Raw genomic sequence first — 23065 nt, 5'->3', positions numbered from 1 at the left:
AACATACCCTCTTTCAAGCTGTTATGAGTCAATTTCTATAAACATTTTTGTCTGTGTCTTCTGGTAGGCATATGCACTCATTTATCTCACAAATTCGAATCCCTGGATCTCAGAGTAGACATATATTTAGTTCTGGAAGACACTGTGAATGATTTTCCAGAGCAGTGGTAATAATTTGCCCCCCTGTTGGTAATGTATGAGAGTTCCAGTTGTTCCAGGGTCCTGCCAAGGCTTGGCACGGGCTGCCTTTTTGCTTTTAGCCACTCTGTTGACTGTGTAATGGTGTCTCAGACTGATTTTAATTAGCATTTCCCTGAAGACTAATGCTTCTTTTTCATTTAGATATGTTCATTTATGAAATATCTGTTCACGTATTTTGCTCATTTTAATTGGATTCTTCTTTTACTTGATTTTGCATTTCCTCTGAATATTCTGGGAACATGTTTCCTGTCAGACATATAAAAAAACATGAATGTCTTCTGTCATGGGAAGCCTTGCTTTTTGTTCTGAGTGGTACCTTGTAATGAACAGGAATTCTTTTATTTCTTTTTATTCATTTATTCAATTTGTAGTGTGTGTGTGTGTGTGTGTGTGTGTGTGTGTGTGTGTGTGTGTGTGCGCGCGCGCGCAGAGGTCAGAGAAAAATTTGTGGGAGTTGGTTCCCTCCTTCCACCATGTGGGATCTGGGGATAGAACTTAGATGGCCAGGCTTGTTAGCAATCACCTTTGCCCATTGAGCCTGAGTTATTTGAAGTCCAATTTTCCACCTATTATGTTTAGTGTACATTGGTCTTATTTAAGAAATCTTTACCTACTCCACACCTTGTCTCTTTTAACTAGAGGTGGTCAGAGCATCTAGTCATTTCCTGCTGACTTAGCAGATCTGGGAGATGCTGGGAACTTAGCTTTCTGTCAGCTACAGGAGAAAAGACCAGGAGAGGCAGAAAAGAACCAACAGGATGGCACTAATACAAGCGGAAGTGACAGGAGGGAGGAATCGGGGGTCTTGGTTAGGGTTTCTATTGCTATGAAGAGACGCCATGAGCACAGCAACTCTTATAAAGGGAAACATTTCATTGGTATGGCTTACAGTTCAGAGGTTCAGTCCATTATCATCATGGTGCGACATGGCAGCATGCAGGCAGACACGGTGCTGGAGAAAGAGCTGAGACTCCTATATCTTGATCCACAGGCAACAGGATGTGAATTGTGTACCACACTGAGCATAGTTTGAGCATAGGAAACCTCAAAGCCCACCTCCACAATGACGCACTTCCTCCAAGGCCACACCTACTCCAACAAAGCCACACCTCCTAATAGGGCCACTCCCTATGAGCTTATGGGGGCCAATTACATTCAAGCTACCATACAGGACATGGTGGAACATGCCTGTAATCCCTGCTTTTGGAGGTAAAGGAAGGAGGCTCAGAGACCCTGTCTCAACTGCACCCCGCTGACGCCATCAGCAACAAAATGAACCTACAATTAAAACTTGAGGGGAAGTTTCTCTTGAGAGAAAACGGCAGACCAACCACCAAATCATCTGAGCCACTTAAGTCTGTCACTGGAAGCATCTCCAGGATTTTGAGGAAGGTGGGAGTCAAAGCCTTGTTGAATAATCACTATAACTTCCTGGCTATGCATGGAATGGGGGCTCCTGAAGAGAGGCCCTATGCCTTTCTTAGAATAAGGTGGGCTGACAATCAAGAGTGAGAACGTTACGCTGGCTTCATTAGATAATGCCAGGACATCACTCCATAGTCGCTTAACCTCTCTCCCATCGGACCAGTCATGGCGGCACCATCGACTCCCATGCACATTCTCATTAACTTTTCACACTTTGCAGCTTGGAGGCTTCTCCTCCATGTCTGTCTCCTTCCATCCCAAGCTTCTCTGCTGGCATACCCATAGGATTCACTTGATGCTCACACTCAAGAAGCTCCCATGGCATCTGGGAGCCAATGGGTAAATGTTCATCCTTTCTTTCCCTGGGCAGAATGCTCTGCATCGTGCCCTACACAGTTTCTTACACTTCCCGTGGAATGCGGCAACCAGTTCCAACAGCAAATATCTGCTCCATAGCAGCCTTTAGACTTGTAAGCCCTCTGTGCGCCATGCTGCTCAGGCCCCCATCCCTGTTTCTTGGTTCTCAGTCGGTACTGTGGCTATTGCACTTAACCTTGGCGTTTACTTTAGCTCTCTGGGGAGTCCGGGCTAAGGTGATAATGAATAGGACTTTGCCTAATTGATGTAGCTTCATCAGCTTTCCAATGTGGGTCAATTTCTACTCTGCTGTAGCTTCAAAGGAAAACTCACACCTTTTAGTGTGAGCAGTTCACACAAGGCAGCTACCCTCTTCGTTTATTTCAGAATCAATGTAGCTCTCTGCTAACCACAGGGCTGAAAGTATTTCTCTGTTGATGAGGAGGGGCCCAGACCAGGATCAGACTTTGAGGACGTTCCTAGGCTAAGACACTAAACTTACTTAGACCAATTTGGTCTACAAGAAATATGCTAAGAAGCTGACTGTCCCACGACTGGGGCATTGTCCTGTTCTCAGATGGACCTCCTTGGTTACAGTCACTACTTTGGATGCTGGCCAAGCTCCTGGTGAGCATAAGTGCTCAGTCCACAATGCTGAGGTGATGGGGAGGAGCCTGTAACTGGTACTGCAAGAGGCAGTAAAGACAGTATGCTGTGGAGTGTGCGCACAACAGAGCACACACTTGTGTGCATGCATGTTCTCTCTCTCTCTCTCTCTCTCTCTCTCTCTCTCTCTCTCTCTCTCTTTCTCTCTCTGCTGGTAGAAGGTAGCATGGTTAGTAGTAAGCAGTGAGTCAACAGAAGATAACATTCGAGGAGGCTGTGCAGCCTCAAGGGTGGCCAGCTCTCATCAAAGAAGCCAAATGGTGAATATTGTCAATAGATGATTCCATCCAAATCCCTTCCTCCTAGCCTTTTCCAGGTCCACAGTGACCATGACCATGACTGAGCATTCTAGAACAATGGCTGCCCTATAAAACCCTTGGCATTCTTATAGCCCCAGAGAGCTGAACTTTCACAGTTCATCTGAATAAATGCACACACCACCAGGGTTACCATCCTATCAGTGGCAGGGAGAGACACTTCTAAAGGAAATGAGGCACTGGGGAAAGGGCAGGCCGAGGACAGCCAGATGACGAGGAGGATAGCGATGGTGACATTTACATAGCATTTGGAAAGTCAGCTCTCTCTATTCACATAGCCCACTGGTATCCCATTTTATCTCGGCTGCTCTCACACTTCCTGTACTCTGGTTGACGCGCCAGTCTTCTCACTAGAGAGCTCTATTTTTGAGTTCTTGAGCCTGGGTGCAGTGCTGTGCGCACCGTAAGAGCTCCGTTTCTGGAGGGCTTCAGACTGCTCGTGTGTCATCTTCACAGTGAGCCCGCCCACCGCTGTAGGGAAGAGTTCCGCCTGAGTCACTTTCCCCTTTCCTGTCCTTCATCTTTCTCTTCCTAAAGCATGGCGCTCTTAGTATATTATCAGACTTTATTACTTTGCTTATCATTTCACCTCACCACTAGAGAATGCTTACTTAATAGGAAGCATTTTATTGCTTTATTTGAAGAAACTTCTTTATATTAGAGAATAGCATCTCTCATCTGGATGGAGACCTAACATTCCAGTTGGGCCTGGTCAGTCACCTGGCTAAGGGATCAGCCTAGGAAGGCAGGCTCCCCTTAAGCCATGCTAAAGAAATAAGCGGAGCAATCATTCCTTTAATGAGATACTAGACTTTTTCTTCCCAGAATTCCTGCCCCAGCATAGTCCCTATGAGCAGCCATGACATCCCGACTCAGGCAGATCCATTTCCTTCTCTTCTCTGTCTCCATAGGGGGCCTGAACATAAATACGCTTTTTCTGGTACTCTGAGCTTCCTGACTCTTTTTCTACAACCCCCACCCCACCCCCGCCATGTGGCTGCTTCTCTACCACGCGTCTGACCTCCATGGCTTCTTCAGGTAAGCAGTATAGCTTTCTTCCTTCTCCTGAATTCCCCTCCTCGGAGAAGCTGCTGAGAGTTACAACTTGCCTTCCCCGAAGGGTTATCTTTTAAACTGTAATGCCATTATCCTTAAGCTTTCATTTGAGTCCATCTTTAGAGTATTTTATTAGTGAGACTAAGATTCCCCCAAGAAGGGCCTCCAACTTCTCCAGTATCATCAGAGTCTAACATGGGTCTGGAATACAATGGACACTCCATAACCATGACCTGAACATAGAACTTTCACCTTCGGATCTCAGTGCCAGCTCCAGCCTACTCATGTAGTTCCGAATATTTATGGAAGCGGAGTTTTTCTAACAAGCGTTATTTTGTAGCCCAAGTTGCCTTTGAATGCATGCTTTTTCTACATCAGCCTCATGAGTTTGGGGGTTATAGGTGTGTGTCCCCATGCCTACCTTTCAAAATAGTATTCATAAGTCATTATTAACTATTTTGTCTTTGTCAGGTACAACATTTAGTGATGGAGAACAAAGATGGAGGAAGACAGGATCCTTGGCTTTGAAAAGCTTATTGTTTGTGTTCGAAGGCTACTGTGACCCACTACAGTAAGTACAGTGTTAGAGATAACGCAAGACAGTAGGTAAGCACTGGGAAGAGGTAGATATGTCTTACGGGTCAACCAAGACTCTCACAGGAATCAAACTCCTGAGGATCTGTGGCTTCATGGCCACATGGACACTCACTAGAGTTATGGACGAGGAAAGAAGAGGCAGAGAGTCACAGCAGAAGTTGGGGACAATAGACATAAATGTCTGTATTCATATGGTGTTAGAATCACTTCATTATTGATATTTAATCATCTTCATATGGTGATATAACTGCTTCATTATTGATATGCAACTATCTACTCTGTGTTCCTATTCCATGCTGACCTGGGGATTCAGTCATAAACAAATTCCTGCTTCTAGAAAGCTTGTGTTCTGGTGAAAAGAAATAGATAATGGACAAAATAGATAAGTGGATTAAGTATTTGAAAAAATAAGTGCTCTCGTTGAAAACAGGGAAGAAAGGAAGGGAGGTGAGTCATGGGAATGAATGTGTTGCCACATGTGCGGTTCAAGTGATTTTTTTAATTTTTAGATCATCTTTTAGCATCCTCTCTGAGAGGCTGGCAGCTGGTATGGCCAGCCTATGGTTTTATGGGCCACTTTAAAGCAAGTGGGATGAGGAAAGAGGCCTTCATGTGTTATCATCATTATAACATTAATTGCACTATTAAGTCCTATGAAAGCTCAGAGCAACTGTCTAATAAACAAATGGAAAGACCCACAGCAGTGAGCATTAGGCAAGGATGCTGGGTGAAGGGAGATGTTTGAGGCCAGGAATCTTGGCTTTCCAACCAGTTTTCCTAGTGCCTGGCTGATGTGGGCAGCTCCTTTGTGTCCTAGAACCTGCCTTCCCCCCGGGGATGGTGATAGGCTATCTCAGTCGGAGTGTGGAGATTCAGGCCTGCTGAAGAGGTGAGAAAAGATAGGAACAACCAGAGGATAATTTGAAACAGATGTCAGCCAGACCTGGGTTATGGGTGGCGGGAACTTGACTGATGACTTGTGAACAAGTAATCCAGAGAAAAGTCACATCTATCAATCATCACAAGCAGATCATGGAGTGGGGAAGGGCCAAGCAGTTGGCATCAGAGACCAAAAGTGTTTTTCTAGCCAAAGAGGAACAGACTCACTCTGCAGAGCACAGCACAATTGAGCTAAGTGGATTGTAGTCATAGGGCTTCAGGAAAAAACCCTGAAGGATCATGGGTATAAGGGTCTCATCACTGGAGGAATCCAAAGGGAGGCTAGAGTCTGAAAAGGAGATGGCTATGTTGGGAAGCAGGAGCTTCATTGTCTCCTCACTGTGAAGGCCTGGGCTTCAGTTCAAGACTCGACTGAAGAGGCTAGATAGAGAAGAAGCCCTAAGGGGCTCCAAGTTTATACGACCCCGAAACAACAGTCAGGTTGGATTCCTGAGATGTGTGCTTTAGGGCCTCATTAGCTCCTTCTGTTTAGCAGACAGATGTAGACCTAGGACATGGCTTATCAAGTCTTTCATTGGAAGGATGCATCTGTTAATTGCACCGAAATTACCATCCACTTTCTCGTATTCTGTGTATAAGGCAATCCTGATTTTGTACCTGGGCATAGGGCCACCCAGAACAAGGTGATGTTTTCAGCCTCTCTTGCACACAGATAGGCCACACTCTATCCTGTTGAACGTGGGGTGAAGTGGTACATGAAATGTCTGTAGTCTGTCCTTCCAGGGCAGGGGGAAGGGTGTCTCATCCCCTGCTACCTCCTCCATCCCACTTCTCTCATTCAACTTTCATTTTGCATCTCCTCAGCATGGACCATTGTGCTGCAGAAGGACTAGGGCATGCTGTGACAGTTAAGTGAAATGATACAAAATTGAATTTTTCCTTTTTATGTGGTCAACTTTGAGAGTGTTATCCCAAAAGAATATTAGTAGTAATAATTGGATCTTGATGTATGTGTGTGTGTGTGTGTGTGTGTGTGTGTGTGTGTGTGTGTGTGTAGAAGGGTTGCATGTATGCCCCAACAGTCCTTTATCTAAATTTTACATCTGAAGAAAGTAACAAATAAGAACTATATCATTCTACCTCTAGAATAGCCTAGAATATTCTAGATGCCGGATTGGCCATCACTGGATTTCTCATTTGAAGTTGTTAGAAATGTAAAGGGCATCACGGCAGAATAGCTGTACAAATAACACCCACCTGTGACTCTGAGTCTCCGTGTTGCCCGCAGAGCACAAAGGAACAGGATTTGGAGCCCTGGGTTTAGATCCCTGATCCTAGAAAACCATGATGCTCTTACACACATCGCATTAACACGAGTTCCTTTCCCCAAGTCCCATTGAGTAGAACCTAATCAGGTTCTCAAGATGATTGCTTTCCTATTTTAACTTCTTCCCTCATTAGAAAGCCAGAGAAATAACTAGCAGGCAATCAACACATGCTTCATGGCTCCTGGGACTTGGGGGCCGAGTTTCACAGGCTCTCACTGTCTGGGATGCTGCAGCCAGTTCTTCTCTGCTCCCCTCTTAGCGGCATCATCCACAAGTCACAATATAACCAGGAAGAACTTTCAGTTCAACCAGGTGACAAGTCTCTGATCTGCCAAAAAAAAATGCCTCCATAGCCCAGTCCCGTTGCTGTTGAGGGTGTATTCCAAACTCCTTCCTAATGCGAGCCCAGTTTTGGTATGACTTCATGTCTGCTCAGGTCTCTTCTTCCTAGAATCACCCTCGCTGGCATTTCTGCCTGGTGCAGGCTCCACCTGGGGTACCATCCTTTTCTCCTACCTTCACCTGGTGAGTATGACTTAACCGACAGAGCTGTAACTCAGTAATTATCCCTTAGGAATGCTTCCTCTCATCCTAGAACACCAGCTTACAACCACTTCCAGTCTTCCATAAAATGGAACCAGAGCAAACCAATGCCTCTTCCTGTTTCTGTGTTTCTTCCATTCCACTCCCCTGCAAGTCTAAGAGGTTGAAACTATGCCTCTTGTTCCACCACTCTGTAAAAGTACTCCTACTTTATATCACATGCTCCACCATAATTGTGAAAGTGTATGGCTCCCTAAAGCCCCCAAAAGGGGATTGATCATGATCCCTTCCACTGAGTAATTATTATTCCTGCATCCAAACTTGTATTTCCTTCTTACATAAAGGAAAATTCATAAAAAAAAAAGAGTAACCGTATCTCTTTGCCTGCAAAGACCAAGCAGCTTTCCATCATACCTTTGCAACAAAGCACAATACAAAATGTGAGACATCTGAAGCCAGGACACTTCATCAGTGACATGTTTGTCCTGAAGGAATGAGGATCTGAGCTGGATCTCCAGAACCTATGTACAAATGCAAGATGGAATACTATGCATGATTGCAGTCCCAGGGCCGGGAGGCAGAGACAGGAAGTTCTCTGTGGCTTGCTGACAAGACACCCTGGCTTTATTCATGAGCTCCTGGGCAATGAGAGACCTTCTCAAAGGAAGTGGACATCATTTGTGAGGATAACACTCAAGGTCATCCTCTGGCCTTCACATACAGGCACACACACATGCACATACACACTTAAAACATGAGCAAACTTGACTCTATCCTTTGTTACATAATTTGGAGATTCTACCAAACTTCACATTGAAAAAATGGTGCTTCCTAACCTCATGAAATTGTGGCCACGAGGTAGTGCCCTTTCAAAGAGAGTTCAAGTCTTCCGAGGCTGTACAGTGTTAACTACTGTTAATGATATACTTAGTTACATAGTGCACAGTTTTGCTGACCACAACACGAAGTGTCTCCTTTCAAAGGCAGAATATAAAATAGACTATCCACTATCTTTCTCATCAATAATTCAGATTTTACTGCTTATTCATTCGGACATTGGATAGTAGGGCTTTTAGTTCAAATTTTATTTTTAAGTATTCCAGAATTGAAAACTATTTTTATGATAGAAGTCAGTAAGCATTCGAGGAGAGTGGTACATAGCAGAATTTTTAGGGCAAAATGCCTATGAAGCAAAAGAGAAATTGAACTCAGCTTGTGTAATTAATCTAATTTCCAGCTATCTCCACAGTTTTAAAGTAGAAATGAGATCTGGAGGTCAATATTGAAAGTATTGTAATTATAGTTTAGCATTACTGGGATGAGATCACTCTGTAATTGCCTTTAACATTCCTGCTCCGAAGGAGGTGTTTAAAGATATTTTTGAATAAACGGGCTCTGGGCTCAACCTCTCCTTTCCTTAATGGGCATCTTGCCTTAAAACCTCTGTTATTTTCATGTAAAGTTCTCTCTTATTAAAGCGGCTCAGGTTTGGAGTTTCGGTCTAGCTCTTTCCAGAAAGTGGTGTAAGTACAGTCAGGTGCTGAGAACGTCAGCCTGCAAACTGCCTTTGCACTGGGACCTCCACACTCTTGGGACCCAGCAGCGGGAGGTGAAGAGACCAGCCCTCCTGACCCCTGCACTCCAGTGGGGAAGCTGAGCAGTGAATAATAACACACACACACACACACACACACACACACACACACATACACACACACACACACTCAAAAGCCACCTTGTGACTGTCCTGAAGGCAAAGGCAAGGGAAGTGTGCAGAGTGTCCAGTGGGCTGTGCTGCTTTAGACGTGGCAATGAGGAATCAATGGCTCTAGGGACTGGGGATGCGGCACAGTTAGTAGAGTGCCTGCTGGCATTCAGGAGACCTGGGTTTCTATCTCAAGTACCATATAGACAGAGCACGGTGGCACATGCCTATTATCTCCGTACTTGGGGGGATTAGAAGTTAATGTCATACTCAGTTATGTGGTGAATTCCAGGCCAGCCTGAGCTACTTGAGACCACACTCTACCCCCTCAAAAAGAATCAACGAGCTGGGCAGTAGTGGCATGCACCTTTTATCCCAGCACTCAGGAGGCAGAGGCAGGAGGATCTCTGTTGAGTTCAAGGCCAGTCTGGTCTACAGAGCAAGTTCTAGGACAGCCAGGGCTGTTACACTGAGAAACCCTGTCCCAAACTACCAAAAAAAAAGTCACTGGCACTGTAGAAAGTGAGGAGCGCGGCACGTGGACATGTGCCGAGCTAGCTCAGTGGGTGCAAGGGCAGGGAGAGTGTGCTCAGAGCACATTAAGAACAGAGATAAGAGGGAGAAGAGGGAGTTGAGATCAGCAGGACAGCTGGGACAAGGTCTTCTGGGCCTTAAGAGCCCCAACAAGGACTTGGGTTTCCTTTGGGGCCTGACAGAAGCCACTGATTCTCTGGGGTTCATCTGGCTAGGGCAAGGGTTCTGTGCCTGATGCTCTTCAGTTCCATCTAGCTGCTTCCTCTTTGGGAAGTTTCAGAAGTTTCCTTACACCATACTATTTTTGTCTGGGGACACTTCCTGTTTATTCAGACACCCCCCCCCCCAATTTAGAGGGGGCCTTACCCATGGAGGCTTGGAAGGACCAGCAAAATTACAACCAAGAGAAGAGAAAAAAACACAAAAGAATGCCAGCATCCCTATCACGTGCACTTGACTGTAATTCTGTTTGCAAAGAGAAGTTCACAACGGTAGCCAAGAAAATTGATGAGGAGAGGGGAGGAGCTTGGTCCTGCCTCAACTTGATATGCCACGCTTTATTGACTCCTATGGGAGGCATTTACCTTTTCTGAGGAGTGGATAGGGGGTGGGATAGAAAGGAGTGGGGGGTAAGGGAACGAGAGAAGAGGAGGAAGGGGAAACTGTGATTGGTATGTAAAATAAATAAATTAATTAATTAAAAAAATTGATGAGGAACATGTAAGGGGAAGAGAGAGAGAGAGAGAGTGTGCCTTGGAAAGAAAACTCAAAACCTAATAGAAGAAATCCGCTAATGGCTATGAGGGTTACCCTACTGGTCACCATCACGGTGGATCTGACTGGCTGAGTGTCCACTTCCTCTCGTCACCGCTCCATGTGGACCCCCCTTAAGCTGTGTGCATGGTCAAAGAGGATGATCTTCTCAGGCAGGGGAGAACTGCTCTTCCGTCTAGAGTGTGACCATAGCTGCACTGCCCTGTTGGAATGTCCATACAAGGTCTCAACCGTTGTTTCTACCTGTTCCCTCTGCCAGCTGTCACATGGTGTCTTCACATCTCTGATGTCTTAATCCTTTCCACAAACCTCTGATGCAGGCATACTTGTTCTGATCCATTGTCAGTGGAGGAAACCGAGTTATAAGGGCAGTAAGGTTCTTTGACTACGATCATGCCACCCATAGCCAACTAGAGAAGGCTGACCAGGATGTCTAATTCTAGAACTTTCTCACATAACCTTTGCCAGTAAAGGAAGCCTCTTCAGTGGTCAAAATGGTGCTCCCCTTTTGGGGAAGAACACTGAGTGGCACAAAGGGCAGGACTGCTGGCGCCCAACAGGTCTGCATCTCTCTATCCAGAGCCAATCTGAGGACTTGACCCTGGAAAAACCTCAATACATATTTGATGAATGAGTGAATGAATGAAGAAGTACTTTGTAGAGTGACTGACAAATTGTAAATGATCGATATATTGTTGCTATTCTTAACTTTGCTCACTGCTTATGTATCCTGTTCTAGAAAAAGATGGCCTGAGATGATGTTCTTAGTCAGTACAGAAAGGCATATAGTGAAGTCATAGAAGAAGAAATCGATTCTATTAGATGGACTACTGATGTGGCTATAATAATACGCCAAGAGATCTTATTTTGTATCATGAACAAAATCCCAGACCAAGTCTTCTCCCTTGAGAGTTTGAGATGTGTTTTGCTGGGTGAGTTTCCTAGGAAAAAGCTGAATTTTAAATAATCTGGAAAGCACTAACCTCAAAGCAAAATACCATTATTTCTGTCTCCATCACCTCTATTCTATAATTTTTCATGGTTCATCCCTCACCAAGACCACGGGAAAACACATGAGTGGAATACTGTGCACCCTGTGAATCGGGCTCCCAATGGACCTCAGCAAACTCCCCCCAGCCTCAGGCTGTCTCTGACTCTTTTGCCTACTCCTGGGGCCATTTTCCTCCTCCTGGGTTGCCTCATCCGACCTAGATATGAAGGTTGGTGCCTAGTCTTGTTTTAACTTGTTATTCAGTTTTGGGTTGATATCCCTGGGAGACCTGATCTTTTCTGAAGGAAAATGGAGGAGCAGTGGATCTGGGGGAGAGGGGAGGTGATGGGAGGCTAGGAGGCGTGGAGGGAGGGGAGGCGGTGGTCAGGATGTATTACATAAGAGAAGAATAAATTTAAAAAAATGAATGTATAACAAGATTCTTAAAACACAAAAGGTATATTTTAGCCAAAATCTCAAACAGATGCCATGCCTTCAGCTGTCATAAACGCTTGGGAAGCAGGGCTATTCAGTATAGAAAACAGTATGTGGTAAATATATCAAACTTTTGACTTAAACACATCAAGTAAGAATAAATACTTCAGGGGTCATTTTTTCCTGACACATCAATTCCAAGGCTATCTAGAAAATACTGGGCAGACCATTATGACTTGCCATCACTTGTCTTAAATAGAAGCATTAAGGAGCAGCAAGGACATGCTCTGAGTCCTTCCCTCACAACTGCCTTTCTAAGAGAATACTTTTAGTGAAGACAGTGTCTTTGTTTTGTTGGTAAATCTGACACTCGGTTATAGGTAGCAACTACAGTCAGTGTCTCAATTTCCAACAGTGGAAAAAGGTCTTGAAACAGACGAGGAAGTTTGTAGTTGACTATTCAGCCTATGAATGTCATAGTTTACAAAAGTGTGCTTTGTCTGTCTCTAATGTGAAAGCTGGCTGAGAAATCTACCTGATAACTTTCCCATGGAGCATCTGTCATTTGCATAAAACTATTTTCCCTTTATTTGTCACTTTGTGTGGGTGCAAAAGAAAAGCTTGGTATTGAAATTTTGTTTATTCATAAATTTTAAATTATTTTCAAAGTGGTATCAACTCTTGATCACGTTATTCACAGTTGATAGCAAAATTCTGTTTTGCTAGCATTTTGAATCTGCTATATCCAGGATACCGTACACACACACACACACACACACACACACACACACACACACACACACACACACCTCTAGTTTTCATAAACTAAAGTTGGTCTAGATATATGTAACAAAATATCATTTGATAATACAGTCACTGAATAGAGAATGCCACTTTGGCTCAGTTACACATTTTGGCTACTGGAACAATGAATACAAAGTTACCATGAGTAACTCTAGAGAGTTTTTCATTTCTGACCATTAAGCTACATACAATACAGACTGGGCTATGGAGATGCATGGGTTTTGATGATCCTCAAAGAGCTGCAGTGGTTTGCAGAACCATAAGGTGTTGTAGAATATTAGTTAAAGATGTGTTACATTTGTTTATGCTGTGGAACATTTATTTAATGATGCAAAGATGTGTTGCATTCTTTTATGCTGTATTTGTTTAACTCTGTGAAGCTGTGTTACTTTGCCTGTCTAAAACACCTGATGGTCTAATAAAGAGCTGAACAGCCAGGCGGTGATGGCGCACGCCTTTAATCCCAGCACTTCAGAGGCAGAGACAGGCGGATCTCTGTGAGTTCACAGCCAGTCTGGTCTACAGAGTGAGTTCCAGGACAGCCAGGGTTATACAAAGAAACCCTGTCTTGAAAAACAAAAACAAACAAAGAAAGAAAGAGCTGAACAGCCAATAGCAAGGCAGGAGAAAGTATTAGGCAAGGCTGGCAGGCAGAGAGGAGAAATAGAAGGAGAAAAGAGAGAGAGGGAAGATCAAAGAACGAGAGAAGGAGGAAGACTCAAGGGGCCAGCCCACCCAGCCACCCAGCCACCTACCCACACAGCCACCCAGCCACCCAGCCACCCAGCCACCCAGCCACCTACCCACACAGCCACCCAGCCACCCAGCCACCCAGCCACACAGCCACCTACCCACACAGCCACCCAGCCACCCAGCCACCCAGCCACCCAGCCACCCAGCCACCCAGCTACACAGCCACTGACCCACACAGCCACCCAGCCACCCAGCCACACAGCCACTGACCCACCCAGCCACACAGCCACACAGCTACCCAGCCACTCAGTTATACAGCCACCTACCCACACAGCCACCCAGCCATCCAGCCACCCAGCCACACAGTCACCCAGCCAACCAGCCACCCAGCCACCCAGCCAGCCAGTCACCCAGCCACCCAGCCACCCAGCTACACAGCCAACCATAGAGTAAGAAGTAAAGAAAGGTATACAGAAATAGAGAAAGGTAAAAGCCCAGAGGTAATAGGTAGATGGGACAATTTAAGAAAAGCTGGCTAGAAACAAGCCAAGCTAAGGCCAGGCATTCTTAAGTAAGAATAAGACAATGTGTATTTACTTGGGAGCTGGATGGCAGGCCCCTCAAAGAGCCAGAGAGTAAAAACAACAACAATAAGGTAATGGCCATACCCAGATCCTTACCTAGAACTTTCAAAAAGCTCCAGAAGCAGTCCTGAAGCCCCACCAGCTCTAATAAACACCCACCCGTTCCTCCGCAAGGCAGCTTCTGATACCCTGCACCCACACGCTCATTTGAGTCACTCTTTCTCCTTCCACAGCTCTTGTCAAACAATGCAAGTCAGTTGAAATCCCCAGGGGTTCAAACCCCGAAGAGATCGCATTGTCTTAAGAGACTGTGGAGTCCTGGTCTCTTCCATCACCCACTCAATAGCATGACACAGACTGTGAGTCAGCCACCTGTACTCTTATAGGAAAAGAAACAGACTGCACAAAACAGTCTTTTTGTCCCCGTGATTATGGCGCACCTAGACAGTTAAGAGATGTACCCAAGGCTGTATGGGTTGGGAAGAGAAAGTAAGACTCAGGAGTGACCTTAAAATGTGATTGTTGGTAACAGTATAGATGTGCTTAGGGGACATTCTGTTAAATAGAGTAATTTACACAGAGAACAACTATCACATGAATGAACTTGTACGTGCATGGAATCTAAAATCAGGTAGGTTATCTCGTGAAGGCTTAGGAGCTCTTGGTGGAAAAGTAATTAGTTACCTGAGGCCTGGTGGGGAGCATGGAGAGAGGGTGGTCAATACGCCCCATCACATAGTTAGAGAAGAGGGGTATGAGTGTTCTCTTGCATATAAGCTATTGTATGTCTTGAAATGTCTAGTAGACTGAAATCTGAATATTGCCCATGAAGAAAGGATTACTACTTAACAGGATGGATATGCCAAGGAACCTGAATCAAGCATCATACAGTATAAGTATATATTACAATTGCACATAAATATACACAATTATTACTTGTTAGTCCCAAATAAAAATAAAACAAGAAAATAAAAGGCCTTGGCTTTGCAGATTTTAATCATGTATAAGGAATTATTACTGGGGCTGGAGATATTGCTCAGTGGTTAAGAGCATTTGCTGCTCTTCCAGGGTTCCTGACTTCAATTCCCTATACCAAAATGGTGACTCACAGCTGTTTATAGCTCCAGCACAAAGGGATATGATGCCTCTTCTGACCTCCATGGGCTCCGGCACATTAGAGTGCACAAACATATACTCAGACATCTCCACATATACACTTCCGTGGGTCCCTAAGGAATGCAGAATGGCAAGAGGTTAAATGTAGGCTGGGTAAAAACAACAGATGAAATGGGATGGCCTCTTTATTTTTTAAATCTCCCATTCCTTCTACCTGGAATGATTTTGTCTAAGAGCTATACATGTCCAAGATCTTGCTGAACAAACTCTTTTAATGACACTTAAAACCAGAGAGGTCTCCACTGACCACGTAAGCAAGGCAGCTGTTTCACTCTCTGCCGCTCATCTCTCAGGGTGCTAATTTACTGTCTGCCTCCCACGTGAGAATGTGCACTCTCTGAAGACAGGGACTGCCTTGCCCATCCCCTAGTTCTGCAAGCAATGCCTGGGAAACAACAATTTTTTTTCTACAGATGTTTTTGAATGAATGAATAAATGTTCTAGGCCTGAAAGTTCTTCAAAACTTCTCTACTTCCTATGACATTTGTCATGTTTCTCATCTGTTCTCGTTAGTAAATGGGAGCTCTGGGAGCTTTCTGACTTCAATACAGAGTCCACAGAGGCAGGGGTGGATGTCTATAGAAGGATCAAAAACCCACTAGCCTAGAGAGAAAGCACCTTCCCCTTTTTTTGGTGAGAGAAGCCACCATTTGCCAAGAAGGGCAAGCCCCAGGTCTGTATGCCTCCTGGAAGAACAGAAGACCACACGGAGACACCAAAGCTGCCCACCCACAACTTCTAGTGGTATCTCTAGGGAGTGGTTCCCATCAGCTCAGAGGAGGCAGACACACTGCAGATGCGGTAAACTGATCCAACAGTTTGGGGCAAGCCTTGGCATTTCTGAGAGCCTGGAGTTCAAAACTGCGTAGATTAAGCCTTAGCTTGGAGGATATAGATGAAAGCATTTAAGCAGAGGCAACTCTTGGCTGACCTTGATGTACTAATTCATGACTAGAAGAGACAAGATACTGGCTTACTATGATGCTCTGTGCCCAGGCTCCATTCATACCAGATACGTTAGAAGTTCTGGGCACAGGGCCTGGGCATCGTCAATATTTTTTAAAGCCCTTTAGGGGATAGCAATGTTCAATACAGCCTAAGAACCAGAAGACAACAAACAGCAATTTCATTATTAACCTATCATTATTTTTAAAGTTTTGGCTCTCCTGGTGATGTGAGATGACTAATTTCAGAAATATGAGAATATTCAAGGAAATCAACTCCCACCCACGGACATGCATGCTAATTCATCATCATGTGTTCTTTCTAGTGATGACTTTAAACTTCTAGATCTTTATCTATGGTATCATGCTGCTAAATAAACAGCTAAGTTTACCAAACCACCAGTGATGGGGTTTCTAGAGAAGAGCAAATATGGCTGACCACTGGTGGTCCAATTTCCCACATCCTATGGTTCTAACAGCTTTGAAACACTTTAGGGGATTGGTGTCTGAATGGTCCCTTTTGCATTTGGCTAAAAGCCAGGTGGGAGTGGCTTTCTAAGTCACCATGAGAAAGACCCTGTACATAGGCTACACTGCCCTCAAAGAAACCACCCTACTTGTAAAGAGTGCCCATTGGCTGCATCTCTGCAATGGGGCAGTTTTCCTGTAGGGATTACATAGAGAAAGGGGGACCCGTGAAAACGTGAAAAAGTCTGAGGTCAAGCAATCTAGATGCAGGCCTCTGTTATCATTGACATCAAATATGTTTATGAGAATTATTTTATTTTTTAAAATTATTTTATGATTTTATGTGCATGAGTGCTTTGCCTGCATGTATATCTACGCACCGTGTAAGTGCCAGGTGCCCAAGGATGACAAAGGAGAATGCTGGATCCCCTGGGCCTGAAATTGTAGACATTTGTAAGCTTCCATGTGGGTACTAGGAATTGAACTAACCCATCTCCCAGCCCGTATTTATTTTTAATTATGTGTGTATATGTGCATATGCACATGAGTACAGGTGTCCTAAGTGTCCAGAAGGGAGTCAGATTCCTTGGAGTTGTAGTTAGTTACAGGAGGTTGTGATGTGGGCAACATCCAATCCACTGTGGTTGCTGGGCACTGGTATACTTCAGGAGTACACAGTGGTACACTCTAACCACTGAGCCATCTCTCCAGTCCCATTGGCATCAAGTAGTAAAGGCTTCGAAGAGTGGGATCCCTGACTCTACTAGCTGTCTATTATTGGTTCTTAACTATGATTATTACATTTGGGCACATTTTGACACCTGAAGTTTTATATTTCAATCTCCTAAGACAATATCTAAGAAGTCATAATAGTGATCTCATAAATTTCTACAGGTCCTGTTGACTTCCCTTGTTTTTAGTGAACAATACAGACCTTTCCTTGATAAGGATGTCACTGCTGCCAGTTAAATGACCACATATCTGAAATGGCAACCCGTGTTTTCTAGATGGTGGTGGTGGTGGTGGTGGTGGTGTATGGTGGTGGTGGTGATGGTGGTGGTGTATGGTGTATGCATGTTTTTATTTCACACTGAGAACAGAAGGGAAAACACTTTCTATGTACTGAATTATCCCAGCACACTATACTGGAGTTGGATTTCTTTGGCTAGTTGACTAGACTTCCCTGTCCTTCAGAGAATGTTGGAAATGATGGCCATGTTGATAGAGAGAGCTGACATTTATTGACCACTGACTGCAATCGAGGACTGTATTCAGATTTTTCACATTTGTACATCTCTTTGTTCCTCTTAGATAAGCCAATATGGGGGAAATTACTGTCCCCACATTACAGATGAGAAAACTGAGACATAAAAATCAGGAGCTTCTTCACAATAAACGAAACCACCATGGCTCAGAGATGTTGGTGGAAAGAGTGTGTGGTCCATCTCTCCAAACCCCATGTTTCTGGAGAAAGCTTGGGCCAGCCACTTCACAATCTCCCTCCCCGCTCGGTCATCACAGACAGTATACTGCAAACAGACGGAGTCACTCAAGTGCAGGGTGGAACCAACCTGCCAGCCCCTCCACTAAGCCACCGCAACCCCTCTAAGGCAGCCAGCCCTAAAAACTTTGTGTCTCTTTAATTCCACGGAACGATCTCTGTCTCCAGGAAATACTGAGTGAATAGCTGTGTTATGTCCTTATCATAGAGATATGCAGTGTGTGTGTGCGTGTATGCGTACGCGTGTGCGCATGCACGTGCGTGCGTGCGTGTGTGTGTGTGTGTGTGTGTGTGTGTGTGTGTGTGACTACAGGTCTCTAATAAATATCTTCCTCATTTTGAGCTTCAGAGAGTTGAGAGTAGCTTGTAAGATTTCTGGGACAGGATATAGATAAAGAACCAGTGAGGACAGAGGGGGCTGTGGAGTTTTACTCTCCATGCTGATCCAGCAGTACTAGGGTGACTTTAGCTAGTGACCCACAGTGGATTTTAAGCTGGCTCTAGCCTTAACCTGGAGGGGTTTTAGTGACAGCTGTCCCTCTAAAAGTGCTCACACCATATAAGAGTGGAAAGACTGTGTCTCGCACACACATTTCCATTCACGAGACGTCGACAAGCAAGCCCAGACCTTATTATTTGAATTCTTCAACCCTCCCTATGACAAGCAGTAGGGAGTGGAGCTCACACTGGAATAGGATTGGTAAATACAGAGGTGCATGCTTCAGATTTGAAGAACAACCAACCAGAAGACTGAATTCATTTCAAAAGTGTGTGCAGATCTGCAGGCTTGAGTGATACCGTCCTGTGTGGGCTGGTGACATAGGAATCTCCACCTGGGAAGCTCTGGCATGTCACCTGCACTCACAGCATCGAAGAACGCAGGGCTTCACTCACTAAGGGTTAGAACGTTGATGGTCCATGACTGTAGCATAATCCTCGCGTTCTTCTTCCTGTTTACCACAAGCTGCTGTCTCCCTTCTTCTCTTCCCCCCTCCGCCTTTCCCTCACCTCACTGTTTATAAATATGAAGCTTGGCTAGGTCTTTTGCAGAATGTGACAATGAAAGATTCTCATTTTCACGGAATCTTTTTCATAATAGAAAACCAAGTTGGGAAAAAAAAATCCCCAAAAGAATCCTTGCAGTCAGAGGACAGTTACCCATCACAGCCCCAGCTGCTGCACAGGGAGGGCTAGTGTGAGTGTGTGTGTGTGTGTGTGTGTGTGTGTGTGTGTGTGTGTGTGTGTGTGTGTGCGACTCTGAGCCTTCGGATGGAAAGATGGATTTCTGCCTGAACTTTCTTCACAGACAGCTGTGTGAGGAAAACAACTCACTGCCTCTGCACCTGACAAAGGCAATCAAGTGCTGCTCTCCGACTTCAGAGTTCCACGCACCGGAGACTGGCACTGCTGTGGGACCGCGTTTGTTCAGTCTGAGGACCACATCACGGCGTATTTTAAGTGACATGCCATGAATGGGTTTTGTCCCACTGTCAGGACATCCTCAATGGACTCGTGATTGCTTGTACTTTCTTCCATTAATCAATGATTTAAACCCCCTCTCAATACCCAGGACCTACAAATTACCCAGACTGATGGGAGATACTGTAAAGAGAACAGGAAAACATGTCGCGAGGAAAGCAGTGACCACAGATCACTCAATACAGAAGATGAGAATAAACCGACCATGGAATATCCAGTCACATTCAAATTTCGCATGCTGGTCTCTTCTAACTTGTTCTAGCTAGCATCGCCACGAGCTTTCCCTTGTTTTCATGGAACAAACAGGCTGCAAATGATTAACCCAAGTCGTATTTCCCCTACACTAGAAAAGCCTCTGCCAAGTAGCCCCAGGAACGGCAACAATGAAAAGAAACACTCCAACTGCATACCTTAACCTCCTGATTGGTAAAGACCTCGACATCCACCACACAGGCGACCAGAGTGGAAACATCACAGTCCATGCTAGGGGCTGGCATTCCCCCCTTCGGAATTCTCAGTGAAGAGTTAGGCAGCCTCAGAGTTGAGAGTGAAGGGATGCCCCTGGATGGATACTGTCGTGGCCAGGTCCTGGCGCTGCCCTGCTCCTGGGATGTGGGGCGCAGTGCTGGTTGGAGGCTCGGGCACCTAGAGCCTGCTCCCGCTGCACGCAGCGTCTGAGGCAGTACAGCAGAGTAAAGAAGGGCCCGGCTCTCTCATGCCAATGACATCATCACAGAGACCGACCGGCACAAGCCGAGGCTGCCCCCCCTCAACACACACACACAAGCCTTTTATCTCTAGGCAGTGCAGTAGCGCAAATTGAACATGATTACGTGCTAAATCTGAACTCAGACTAAATCAATTCAGGCAGCGTTCGTGAGGAACTGAGTCATGGCTGTTGTTTCAGCTTATGTCTGCAAAAAAAAAAAAAAAGCAGTGGAGAAAAAAAAATCTGACAGCAGAGGTTCCGCTTTGGGAGGGGAGGGTGAGGGCAGTTGGGCAGAGGAGCCTCTGCAGGTTAAGGTTTGATGGTTTTCTGCCTGGGACAAGCAGGAAGTTGGGGCATTTTGCAGCTTGCCTGGGCTCTGCTGATTGCTACGTGCCCCTCAGAGTAGCCACATATGTTCTGGGCACCCTACTGCATGCCAGACATGGACTGAATAGAAATCCATTAGTGAGCCATTGAAGTAGGCTTCTAGGTAAGAGGAAAAAATGAGAGGTTTGTGCAACTTCTATTTGAAGAACATTAAGTGCGGACCAGGAACTCAAAAGTAGTACCCTTCTAAGCTCGGCATTCCAGGCTCTCTCCAAGGTCATTCAGACCACGGGCAGTCAGTGGAAAGGACTTGCAGTGGCCGTCGCACCCAGGGACAGATGGCAGGGTCTAATGGATAAACGCATTCATGTGGGTCATTGTCACAGCCTCCGGGCTCGGCTTTGCCTGAGACTTTGAGGGGACTCTTTTCTTTGCTTTTTCTTTGTCCCGATTGTGAATCCCTGAAGGGCAGGGCTGTGGCTGTCCTGAGCCTTGTGGAGTGCCCACCACAGAGGATGTTATGACTAAATCAATCAAGTGGGGAGAGCCTTTTTTTTTTTTTCACGGTAGGAGTGAGAAGGAAAAATATAAGACTTGTTTAAACTGCATTAGTCACACAGGTCTCAAGAGAACACACCAACACCCTGCAGGATTTATCCCAAAGAGAAAAGAGCTGCATTTCCAGTGGCCAGCAGAGTATCATGGTTTAGAACAGATAGGTGCCTCTTCAGTACATTATTGGAGAAAATATTCTAACTTTACCCACAGATGAGAAAGGTGGAGGAGGCATCTGAGACTGAGGGTTAACGTTTTCTGTTTGCTCCACCTTTGAACGCCAGGATTTAATCAGGCATTTCCCACACTAAAAGGTAATTCTTCTGCAAGTAGATATTGAGACTGAGGAAATGCATGTGTATGTGTGTGTGTGTGTGTGTGTGTGTGTGTGTGTGTGTGTTTACATGTTGTTTAGGCACTGTGGAAAATACAGGTAATCATATATATAATCAAATAACACTTTCTGACAATGAATGTGTACAATATTCTGTACCAGATGTTCTTAAAGACAAAAAAAAAAACCAAGTTTCTACATCGTCTAGGGGCTTAAAATATGCCACCGAGCGGCTTGCTTACACAAAGCGGCAGTGATGATGGAGAAATGGTCCAAGAAGCATTCAGTGAGCACATTGGCAGAAGAGCAATGGATGCTGAATGTTAGGTGCCAGGTTGGGATGGAAAACGGGCACTGAGAACTAGGACCAGGCCTCTTCTCTGACCTCGACATACTGGCAAGACTTTGGGAGACTGGGGAGTAAGGTGAGCTCCCCAGCGAAGAGACAGCTGCTGGAAACATCCACAAGGCTGGGCAAGAGGGAGCCGTTTGGGCTAAGCTTCATGGAAAGTTAAATTTGAAGCAAACAGGGAAGCCAGAGCCTGCTGCTATAAAACCTTGAGGGGTCCTTAGTGTCTTCCTGGTCAACCATGGAGTATGTTGCAGTTGGAATGAGGATGGCCCCCATATGCTCATATATTGAATGCTTAGTCACCAGAGAGTGGAACTGTTTGAAAGGATTGGAAGATGTGGCCTTGTTGGAGGGAGCATATCACTGGGGGATGGGCTTTGAAGTTTGGAAAACCCAGTCTCTCTCTCTCTCTCTCTCTCTCTCTCTCTCTCTCTCTCTCTCCTTTTTCTCTCTCTCTCTTCTCTCTCGGCTTATAGATCAGAATGTAGCTCTCATCTACTGCTCCAGGGCCATCCGTACTGCCATGCTTCCCGCAATAGATGATGATGGACTGAACCTCTGACACTGTGAGCAAGTCCCCAGACAAATACTGTCTTTTGTAAGAGTTGCCTTGGTCATGGTGTCTCTTCACAGCAAAAGAACAGTGACTAAGGGAGAGTGCTAGGCAAAATTTCTAAGAAAGTCAAAGGGGTCTCAGATATATAAATACCACTTAAATGTGAAGTATATTCAAAATAAGAATGGTTGTGAATACCATCAGCATCCACTTAAGAGGCTGAATAAAGGGGTATTTTTTTCCATATCCCATGGAATACCTAAGAGTTCACTTTTAAGATTGCACAGCTGTGCAGCTGAGGAGAAGGCTCAGCGGGCAAAGAGTCTGCAGCACCAGTGTGAAGACCTGAGGTCAGGTCCCCAGCACCCAGATAGTCAGGTCCCCAGCACCCACATAAAAGCTGGGTGCCACAGTGTGCATCCAGAACCAAGGAGCTGGGAGGAAATAACAGGTGGATCCCAGAGCCCTGCAGATGCCAATCCAGTGAAAATGGCAAGCTCCAGGTTCAGTGAGAGATCCTGCCTCAAAAAATAAGGTGGTGAAGTCATAGAAGAGGACCCAGAAATCAACCTCTGGCTTCCAGGTGTCCACACATGGATAAGTATACCACCACAACACACACATGTGCACACACACACACACACACACACACACACACACACACACACACAATTTTTAAATAAAATTAAAATATTTCATAGCAGTAGCAGCATGCAGGTAAATGTCTAAGAGTGTCTATAAAGAAAATTCTGAT

At 45.2% G+C, this 23065-nt stretch overlaps 1 protein-coding gene across 3 annotated transcripts in view; it reads right to left on the bottom strand.

The window, feature by feature from the left end:
• Rcan2 (regulator of calcineurin 2) overlaps positions 1–23065 on the bottom strand; it is a 238567-nt gene that overhangs the window by 66775 nt on the left and 148727 nt on the right. The window contains exon 1 of one of the 3 annotated variants that reach the window (XM_052745398.1): positions 19889–20187. The exons of the other annotated variants lie outside the window; for them this stretch is intronic. Within the exon in view, the coding sequence (XP_052601358.1) occupies positions 19889–19975 (87 nt within the window). The 5' untranslated portion in view covers positions 19976–20187. Of the gene's footprint in view, positions 1–19888; positions 20188–23065 lie in introns of those variants that run through there. 3 annotated transcript variants of the gene reach the window in all.

The sequence above is a fragment of the Peromyscus californicus genome, unplaced genomic scaffold, assembly GCF_007827085.1.
Source record: "Peromyscus californicus insignis strain IS unplaced genomic scaffold, ASM782708v3 Scaffold_19__1_contigs__length_69161282, whole genome shotgun sequence".
In the NCBI taxonomy this organism is placed as follows: Eukaryota; Metazoa; Chordata; class Mammalia; order Rodentia; family Cricetidae; genus Peromyscus; species Peromyscus californicus.
Note: the sequence above shows the minus strand (reverse complement) of the source record. Positions and strands in the feature narration are given on the sequence as shown.